Genomic DNA, 11,230 nt, shown 5'->3' with positions numbered 1-11,230 from the left:
AATATGTTATTATGTTGCCTCTATTAAGTAATATCGAAGCGATGATACATTTAACAATACTCTACAGAATGTTGGTATAATACTGCACATTCAACTTTCGCTAAAATCATCGAGTTCAAAAGGCAGGTCAAGATGTTGACGCGGATGTGCCGATGTGCTGTAGCAGATTACGCACACAGTACTTATGTTGGTGAAGGAGGTAATTTGATGACCAGCACTCCACATTTGGTGCGTAATTTAAAATAGTCGGTAGGTAACCTACCTACTTATTTAAATTCAACAACTCCGACTCTATGTACTTACATTATTATTACGTTTTTTAAAATGTTTTGTACCTAAAAGAACTTCATTCATATACTCGTACCTACTATCTATCTACGTCATATTGACGTTGTGACAATCTTGTCAGACCCTGACGAAGCTCATATATCAAGCTCTAACAAAGGCACTAACTAGAAGCAGAGTAAGAAGTCTACAGACTATACACTTATAGTAGCATGTCTAGCATAACATGACCTGACGCACGGAATGACGGATTTTTCTTGAGACTTAGGTACGTGCATATTAAAATGTATTAGAAATATCTTACTTCAAATCCACTTTGTCTGGTATCTGAATCATCGAGGATTTCTGGGTTTTATAGCTTTAGCAGAATAATTACAACACTCATCGCATCGCAAAATAACCTGCATAGACACCAACAACAACAATAAATTGTGTTTAAAAATGATTAAAATTTTGAATGATCGGAACATGTAAAAAACCGGCCAAGTGCGTGTCGGACTCACGCACAAAGGGGAAGGTACCATTGATTTATGAAATTAATTTTTTTTTTAATTTAAGTTATTTGTAAGAAAGATTACGCGGTAATAAGCGGTTTACGATTTACGAGGTATTAAAAAAAACTACTTACTAGATCTCGTTCAAAACAATTTTCGCTGGTAGTTTTTATAGTGAACTAGCCGGCGAACTTTGTTCCGCCTTATGGCAATAAATAAGCAGACTTTTTTTTTTAATTTCGAACGGGATAAAAAGTATCCTATGTCCTTCTCCTGGCTCTAAATTACCTCCCTGACAATTTTCAGCTAAATCGGTTCAGCCGTTCTTGGGTTATAAGTGGAGTAACTAACACGACTTTCTTTTATATATAACAGGGTGTTTGGTAAATGGGTATATGAGCCGACACTAGCCCATGTTAACATGGGCATATAAATGGTATGGTGAAGTCAGAAATTTGATATCATCATTTTAATTTTTTTAATTTTCATATAAAATAAATTTTATAAAATCCGATTTATATGAAAATTTAAATAATTAAAATTAAGATATCAATTTTCTGACTTCACCATACCATTTATATGCCCATGTTAACATAGGCTAGTGTCGGCTCATATACCCATTTACCTAACCTAACACCCTGTATAGATGTAGATCTAGAAAAAAAAATATTTTAGAAACCTCGATATCATTTTTGAAGACCTATCCATAGATACCCCACACGTATGTGTTTGATGAAAAAAAAATTTTTGAGTTTCAGTTCTAAGTATTATTATTATTATTGGTTTTTGGGCCTTAATTTGCGCCAGCTCGACCAGGTTTGATCTATTGTGGCAGCCCTTGTGTTTAAGAGTTCACTGCTTTGTCCCGTTGAGTCTATAAATTTCCAGATTCTTTGGAGCGTGATATCTGCTATCTCATCCGGGTGCATGATGTGTCGCCCGAGATGGATACATCTTTTGCTCATAAGCGGGCCGCATGAGCAAAGAACATGCATGGCCGTTTCTTCTTCTGTATGGCAGAATCTGCACTAAGTATGGGGAGCCCCCAATATTTATTATTATTTTTTTATTTTTGCATCAAAATCTTAATGCGGTTCACAGAATACATCTACTTACCAAGTTTCAACAGCATAGCTCTTATAGTTTCGGAAAAAAATGGCAGTGACATACGGACGGACAGACAGACATGACGAATCTATAAGGGTTCCGTTATTTGCCATTTGGCTACGGAACCCTAAAAAAGGAATAATTATTAACTTCATAATATCAATCGAACTTTATCATACCTAAAGCACTGGTACAAAACATCGCTCAAAATCAATTTAAGTCTAATTCATAATTCGGTCCTGTAATTGGTTCCTCAAATCAAAAGCCTCAAACTATGCTTGAAATTAAATCGATTTTTTTAACTTTCTGTAAGACATCTACCAGCATCTACCGAACTTATAATTGAGTTGACCTTCGTACCGCCCAATCAATACCTACCTCTATCTAAGAAGAGTTTGTATTGGTACGGTTTGTTGAAATATTATAACTCTTTTTATACTTGACAAAACACTCAAGATCATTAGAACACAACATATTAAAGTAAAAAGGACTGACCTAACTTTAAAAATGCTATTTTACTTAAGGTTTTTAAATGTCTCACACAAATAAAATGTGAAATAATTACCACGCATTTCATTTCAGTACTAGCAATGCTTTTAGCAACATCATGAGTCTATTTGCAGGTTTATTAGACCCAATGGCGATTGGTGATAAGCCAAATACCACGGGGCCCTTCAAAAATTTATACAGAGAATAGGAAGAGAATAATAATCGGTAGAGGGTGCAGCAGGGAGGTCAATAAGGGAAAAAAAATCTGGACACCGCGGTACAGAATTTAGGGTAATCAGGGATGAATTCCATCTAGTGGAATAGCCAGAAACTGAGCGGAAAGCCGGCTGGTTGCCAGACAGGGAGAGCTGACGGTCCCGACGCCGGCCGCGCGCGGCGCTTGTGCGCCACTTGGTGAAGTTAAAGTATCAGGACATAAGACTTTATGTACACTTTAAATAATTTACTAATTGATAGTTTTATTATTTATGTATTTTGACTTCCATTTAATTTTTTTTATTACTTGACATTAGTGGAATACGCAATGTTGGAAACTTAACTATACTGCATGTTTGTAATATTATGTAACTAATGCCTACTATTGACGTAGCAATGCCCAAGCAGGGTACATGTTTAGCTCTAAGACACTACAATTTAACATCCAATGTAGGTACTACATGATGCAACGAATAAAAATTCTGTATAATGTTATATTGGTCGTTGTTTATTTATTTATTCATAGGTACAGTTACAGTACATAGAATAGGTACTAGGTACTTATTTAGTAAAAATACAGCTACAAATCACTTACAAATCTATGAACCAGTTACAATTGCACACAACTATGCCTAATAACTTAAGTGCTTAGATACGAGTACAACAACAATGGATTTAGGATTCGCATGTTGAAATGGAATTGATTAGTCAACATTATTATTTTAAACCTTAAACTACATTGCTTGTCTTATTTTTATATCGTACAAAGCTAATACCTACTTTGTATTAAACTAGTCACAACTAAATTTACATAGATGTAAGTAATTATTGTAAAATACAATCACTTTTTAAAAGCTTTTATTTTTTACCCTGAATGGCGGACGTTTCGCGATGAGAATGAAATTCATCATCATCATTTCATCCCCAGGACGTAAGTAGGTACACTGCTGAACATAGGCCTCCCCCATAGGATGATTTCCACATCGCCCGGTTGGTAGCGGCTTGCAACCAGCGTCTTCTTGCTACATTCAAGAGGTCCTCGGTCCACCTTGTGGGTGTACATACCACGCTGCGTTTTCCGAGAGGAGAGGATATTATATGGGATTATGCCACCTTTTGTATTGTAAGAGTCTCCTTCCGAACCTTTGTTTGTCACCTGCCATCCGCTTTGCAATGGAGGGAAGTCGAACCTTATCATCGAACTCCTCCTATGTTCTTCTGATTAATTTCGTTGCGGGTCCAATGGCAGTTTAACTTTACCCAGGGACCAACTTGACCTTCACTGGTTGTTTTTTTATGGGCGGTCAAGCTGTAGATCCTGGCTACACAGGAGTTGCAGCAGTGGGATCGAGAGGTGGGAATAGTCCCGTATTTTTGTACAGTGAAAACTGTGCAATAGTTTATAATTTAAAATATGAAAAAGAAGGATTTTCGGTGACCCATTCATGCGCTTGGCTGCTCGTGGAAAGCTAAGTGGATTAAGTCCATGTTAAAGTTAGCTGGAAAGCTATAGCAGGAAATGTCAGTAATATTTTGAACATTAAGAACTAGGTTTGGTTGATAATGCGATTAAATTATCTTTGGCAAAGGTCGCCGACTGATTTGCGTAAGAACGGAAAATTTGAATTGTTGCCCTTTATGGTTTTTGGTTTGTTATGTCATGTAAAATGCCACAATTTCGATATTATTATCACTCTGGGCCAATCTACTTACGGGAAAGGATGTGATGAAAGTTGTTCCTCAGATTACATGACAAAATTCACCCTTCCACTTGATTGACATTTCCGTACTTATGTCGCCGATTTCAACACGTCCCAGTCTAGGTGCGAAACTGGAAACAAGTAGGTAGGTACCTTCTTGTACATAATACAAATATTGTACACACGGCCACACTGTTAACTATCCATTTCCCTTTTTGCTCTCGCTCTCATCAAATAGTGATTCTTTGCGATAGAACGAGACGACATGACAGGCAATGGATAGTTAACACTGTTGCCGATGGTACGTACACTGCACTGCACTACATTCTTGATTAAATAGACTGCTCAAAAGATTTTTTCAATTAAGCTAGATTAATACGCGATCTGAGCTTTGCTGTATTCAACTTTCAAAAACAAACCCCAAAAGTATGTTTTATGCTTTATTCCAGCAAAATTCAAACTTTAACACTAAGTTTTATTATTTATTTAATTAGTTCAAACTGGAGATTCAGTAATTTTTTATTGCAATCATTACAGCTATTGCTCTTTTAAGTGATACCTACCTACGAGTGTCTATAATCTGCGAATCCTGTCGCAAATGTCGTTTACAGTGTTTCCAAAATACAGTGATCCCCATTAATCATTTAGAATTAACGGTATAGAGCGAGCGAAGGAATTACGAAATACCATCCCAAGAAAAGCTACGAGGCATTCTAGTTGTCCGGCCCTACTAATTGGCAGATTGGCAAGACGGACAATTGCTTCACGCTCGGAGACGTTTTTGCGTTTAACATGCACCTAAATAGTAAAGTAGATAATGGGCTGATTGTACGTCAGTACAACCGAGACAGAGGTGGCACTCCTTAGCGAAAATAGGTTTAAGGTACGTCTGTAGATTGCTAAAATCAAGTGGCAGTGGGCGGGGCACATAGCTCGTAGAGACGAGGGTCGTTGGGGCAGAAAAGTTGTCGAGTGGCGACCACGAGCCGGAAGACGTAGCGTGGACAGGCCTCCCACTTGGTGAACCGACGATCTGGTGAAGGTCGCGGGAGGTGCCTGGATGCGAGCGGCGCAGAACCGGTCTTTGTGGAAATCCTTGGAGGCTTTTGTCCAGCTGTGGACGTCTTTCAGCTGAAACGAACGAACCTCTGTAGAGTCACTTTTATACCCCTAATTTATAGAAATGGAGCAATAGTTTTTCTGCAATAACAGATGGGTTATTATGGCGTGATAACAATGATTGCGTGGTGATGATTCATAGTTCCTTACGTGTTATTTCAATTGCCCTTTCAAAGTTTCCACAAACCATCAATTCTATGGAGAATTTTCCCAGCCACTTCATATAAATTATGCATAAGTGTTCCGAGTTCGGGTTTTGTAATCTGTATTAACTACGACAGTTACTAAACTATACCTAATTTTGATTCAACTACTGGATAAGGTGAAGTAAACCTCCTTGTATACAAACACAGGCAATTCAATAATACTACAATAGTTAAGGACGTAATTAAGCTGCTTTACACCAATAAACAACAACTTCTACTTGGTAGAGATCCAGAGGTGTCCACGGATTGATGCATCAGGAAAAAGCGGATTGTCTAAGAGAGATAACAATCTGTGATGGCGTAACCTAGAAGATGGAAATCGTTTTGATTTCTTGTTGACATGAAGGCCTAACCCTAACAATACATAATAGGTATATTAATTTTAGGAAAATTTCTCTACTACGAATTGTTGGTTATCTCAGATCTTAACGTAGTTAATGTAGTTTAAGTACTTCTTGGTTCTAGACATACAAGTCCTCCGGCATGTTTGATTGTTTACCTACCAAGGAAACGTATTTAGTTGTATTTGGATCATTACCGTGGCCGCGGGGGACAAGAAACCAGCATTAGTGTCGCTCTGGATCAGGAAATGCAGCGAACGCAGCGGCAATAAATGGGGCGAGTCACTTTAGACGCATTGGCGCTTACGTGCATTTGCGTAGGCGCACACTAGGCGACACGCGGGGCAGCGACAGCTCGGCGACTTAAACGTGACGACGAGCTGCGGTCTACAATTTCATATATTTTTTTGTTCAAAGCTTCGCGTCAGAGTTGCGGCGTCGCGACGACAAGCTAATATGAAATTGACAAGAATATTCGTCTAGTCGGCGAGCTGTCGCTGTCGCGTGTCGCCCAGTGTGCGCCTGCACTTTGCGTAACCGATGACCGGCTTCATGTCCATCTCAATTCTCACAGATTATGCACGTGTCAATTTTGATCAACGCTGATTACTGTGCCAATTACTTATTTTTATGTTGACGACTTTCTGTAGCTTAAGTTGTAACCAAATGGCAAGTGATTTTACATTTTGTGCCTGTAAGGTTCAAAAATCGATTATGCTTGGAATCTAATAAGTTCAATTTAATGTCATGATGAGGAAAACAAAATGATGTCATTAAAACATTCTTACTGTCTGTGTGTCTATATGTTGCGGTAAAAGTAATAATAGTGATGAATTGAAAACTATTCATAGTCATTCATTCATTCATAAATATGTAGTATGGATATAGAGTGTCAAAATAAGTTTTAATTTTTCACATATAAAAATGATAAATCATAGAGGTAATTACTCGTAATAATAAGGACCGATAATTATGAATATTTTCAATTTATCACATTTACCGTAACAGTTCTAATATCTAAATACTATATGAGTAGGTATTCGGAAGTTAAGGATAATAATATATAGAGCTTTCACACACTGATAAAAAAAGGTTTCCATTTAAAATTTGCTGTGATTTAAACAAAGTAGACACCTATTTAGTTACTTGTAGGTAGTTTTAAATTTATAAATTGATATTATTTGTTATAATACTATGTATTTAGACAGAAATAAAATATTATTAATATTCATATTATTATACCTAGTCATTGTCTTAATTAGAGATGCTCGGTAGAATTAAAAATCTTATAATTATTTATTTCTACTAATTATCCAAGTATTTTGTAATAGAAATCTATATATATATATAATAATTAACTTTTTAAAAAAATAAAACCGACTTCAAATGCGTGAACACAAAAAAAAACTAAAAATTAAAAATATTGCGTATAAAAAAGTTCATCCCCAATTTTCCACCCTTGCGGGTGAAATATTTTCTTCAAATTCGCATGAAACCACCCTTTTGATAATACCTATTCAACAAAAAAATAATCGTTCAAATTGATTTATAATCGGCAGAGATATTGCGTATAAAAAAGTTCATCCCCAATTTTCCACCCTTGGGGGTTGTTTTTTCTATTATTAAATTTAAATGGGACCACCCTTGAGGTATTACCTATACGCCGAAAAAAGATTTGTTCAAATCGGTTCATAATTGGCGAAGTTATCGCGTAACAAACATAGAAAAAAAAAACATACGGGTCGAATTGAGAACCTCCTCCTTTTTTGAAGTCGGTTGAAAATGAAACCCGTTTTCCGTTGTCACGACATAACATGAAAACGGCTTGACCGAATTGGCTGATTTTTTTTTGTAGTTTTCTAATACTCTGTACAAGGTTTTTACGGAAAAAAATATACAGAAAATCTCTACGCTAAGGCGGTACGAAGTTCGCCGGGTCAGCTAGTATTTAATAAAAATATAGCTTTCTGTAGAGATCATTAAAGAGTTATCATAATTTACTGTCTTTATTCTAAGAAAAACAATTTCCATAATAGCTGTAACTGCTAAGATTATCTTTAAGTTTTCTCTAAAATTTTCCACAGACAAAGCCTCAAATAAAACTTAACGCACAATTTTCTGTGACGAATCTGTGAACCTATATCTAAAAGTTTTATAGCGGTCTAGCTTACACCAAAAGTGTTGCGTACTATTACATATTCGGGTTCGACATATTAGCTATGCATTTTAGACAATTAAAATTAATTGCATATTTACTTTTTACTTTATCAATATGTTTTATAGAGTTGAGAGTAGGGGTTGTGGACATTCACTGTCATATAAAAGGCTGACTCGGAGCTTGCAGCGTCACAACAGTTGAAACTTTCAGATCATCGGCAGTTGGCGTAGAGGAGGAGGAGTACTATCCCCCCACGCATCATGGCTTCCTACTTGGCCGTGAGTAGACCTGGACATCTCGCCAGGACCTTTTTACTCTTTGGACGTTGTGTGGAATCAATAATATACACGGTCGTATCGTGATCAATAAAACAGTGATGAGGCACCATTATTTATTAATAAAACGAGTATTTCTAATGAGACTGTAACAATACATAACTTTAAAGTACTCAAAGTTTCGTTAATCAAGTGTTTTCGGGCAAGTGGGTGATTAACCTGCTGTACCCTAGTCCGGTGGTGCCTGGCGGGCTGCCACCTCAGAGCTTCTGGACTCGCTCAAAGCCTTACAATCCTGATACTGAAATAATTTGTGTTAACTTAATGTTTAATAGTTGGGCTAATATTTGAGTAAGTGTTTCATTGGGGTAATTTTAAATTAATTTGTTAAATTCCTTATCATCAATCTTAATGAGGTGTAATAATATATAACATACGGAGTAAAAAGTTGATGCAACAATAATTGATCAATGAATGGTCTGAGAATTTGTACGATGAGTGTATTGTGCCAAATGAATAATCACTGCATAATGTGATATGTGGTCCGATCGAGAGGTGAGGAAGTACGGTCGTGTACAGGAACGTGCATCGCACGCGCACGCGACTGCTCGTATTACCTCTTATTACATCATTCGGAACAACAGATCTTATCTAGTACACTGTACTGACCACTTTCGATTCCATGCATAGACATGATCTCTGCTTTAATTTACCGAGACTTCATAATCATTGTAGCATGGCTGTGTTATTAGGAACGTTCTAAATAAGCATATTGTTATAATTTCAGCTGAGCTGCTTTCTACTGGCTAGCGTTGGCGTCTGCTTCGCGACTTTTGGAGGACATGAACAGTTAGTAATTTTTTCATGTTCCCACACCTCTGCCGGTTTCTCCATCCACTACAACCTATTGTTTTACAATTTGCTAACGACTGGGTGCTTTTTCGCGCATTTAAATACCGATTAGCTACGCCAAGACGCTGCGTACCCGGGAACCGCAAAAAAAATGTGGATGGAGTAATTTGGTTGAGATTTCTATAAGCGATTCTCACGCGTCTCTTCATTGCGGTAAACGGTGAAAATCAACCATTGTGTTTAATGATAGATCTACCCTAACACTTTGTTTTCACTGATGTCACGTTTGACCTGCTGGCTTTGCGATCTATTGTTCTGTTTTATAGATATCTATTGTATCAGTGCTGTAATTTTTCTTGTTCCCAGTTTAATGGCTTTGTGACTCAACGATTCAATTTATTGTTACAGTGTTCACATCCGAGTGCATATACCTGAGGAATCTCACTCGTCTAAAGAAGTGATAGTCCACGAACACCACGATGACCACGGCCATGGCGGAGGGGGTGGTTTTGGCGGAGGTCACGGTGGAGGTTTCGGCGGCGGCGGCGGCTACGGCGGCGGTCACGGAGGTGGCCACGGAGGCGGCCACGGAGGCGGCCACGGAGGCGGTGGTGGCTTTGCTGAACACTTGCACGGAGGTTTCGCTGATCACCTGAAAGGCCACGGAGGATTCGGTGGAGGCCACGGAGGAGGCCACGGAGGAGGTCACGGTGGAGGACATGGTGGCGGCTACGGAGGCGACGACCACGGACACAGTATATCCATAGGAGGTGGATTCGGAGGCGGCCACGGCGGTGATCATGGACATGGAATCTCGATTGGTGGTGGATTTGGCGGAGGCCACGGTGGTCATGATTTCGGTGGTGGCCATGGAGGATCAGGAGGACATGACTTTGGAGGAGGTCACGGTGGTCATGACTTCGGAGGAGATCATGGTGGTCATGACTTCGGAGGTGGTCATGGAGGTGGACTAGATTTGGGAGGTCACGGAGGATATGACTTAGGTGGTGGTCATGACATCGGTGGAGGCCACGGAGGCGGACACGGCGGCGGTTTTGGTGGTGGATTTGGAGGAGGCCACGATCACGGCGGCGGTCACGGCGGCGGCCACAGCGGTGGACATGACCACGGACACGATATTGGAGGTGGAATCGGAGGCGGATTCGGAGGTGGTTTCGGAGGCGGCCACGATGACCACCATGGCGGCGGTGGATTTTCTGGTGGATTTGGAGGTGGACATGGATTCTCATCGGGTGGACACGATAGCTACAGTGTAGGCGGAGGCGGACATGACAGCCACAGCTCAGGTGGTTTCGGCGGCGGACATGACAGCCACGGCTCAGGAGGTTTCGGTGGTGGACATGACAGCTACAGCATCGGTGGCCACGGAGGTGGTGGCGGCGGCCACGATAGCCACGGATTAGGAGGATTCGGCGGAGGTGGTCATGACAGTTACAGTGTCGGTGGTCATGGAGGAGGCGGTGGTCACGACAGTTACTCTGCTAGTCTCGACTCATTCGGTGGTGGACATGGTCATGGCGGTGACAGTTATAGCTTAGGCGGTCACGGAAGCTCGGGAGGTCATGGAGGTGGTTTCGGAGGCGGCCATGGTGACAGCTACAGCGTAGGCTTTGGAGGTGGTGGCGGCCACGGAGGTCACGGCGGGTTCAGCCTGGCGGACCTCGGCGGCGGCGGGCACGGCGGACACGGAGGCGGACACGGAGGCGGCCACGGTGGCGGCCACGGAGGCGGTTTCGGTGGCGACAGTTACACGAACGCGTTAGGTTCTGGCCATGGAGGAGGACCGTACCATAAAAAATGAACGTCATAGCGACAGAATGAAGGGAGCCAACTAAGTCATAGCCTTCTGTTTATAATACGGGCATAAAAGCTCGTTTTACGTACAAAGAGTGAGGGTACAATTGTTGTAAATAGGATATAGGATAAGTTATTGTTATTTCGTTATAGTAAACATATTTAATTTAAAA

At 40.0% G+C, this 11,230-nt stretch overlaps 1 protein-coding gene across 1 annotated transcript; it reads left to right on the top strand.

The window, feature by feature from the left end:
- The first annotated feature begins 8,285 nt into the window (after positions 1-8,285).
- On the top strand, positions 8,286-11,230 carry LOC135086838 (uncharacterized). The gene is made up of 3 exons (XM_063981644.1): positions 8,286-8,393; positions 9,178-9,239; positions 9,651-11,230. The coding sequence occupies exons 1-3, from the start codon at positions 8,376-8,378 to the stop codon at positions 11,062-11,064; spliced, it is 1,494 nt and encodes a 497-aa protein (XP_063837714.1). The 5' UTR covers positions 8,286-8,375; the 3' UTR covers positions 11,065-11,230.

The sequence above is a fragment of the Ostrinia nubilalis genome, chromosome Z, assembly GCF_963855985.1.
Source record: "Ostrinia nubilalis chromosome Z, ilOstNubi1.1, whole genome shotgun sequence".
In the NCBI taxonomy this organism is placed as follows: Eukaryota; Metazoa; Arthropoda; class Insecta; order Lepidoptera; family Crambidae; genus Ostrinia; species Ostrinia nubilalis.
This window is presented reverse-complemented; position numbering and strand designations above follow the sequence as displayed.

Bases quoted from the DNA above. Each gene is read 5' to 3' on its own strand.
- LOC135086838 (XM_063981644.1), top strand. The intron at 9,240-9,650 runs GTTAGTAATTTT...TTATTGTTACAG, and splicing joins ACTTTTGGAGGACATGAACA to TGTTCACATCCGAGTGCATA.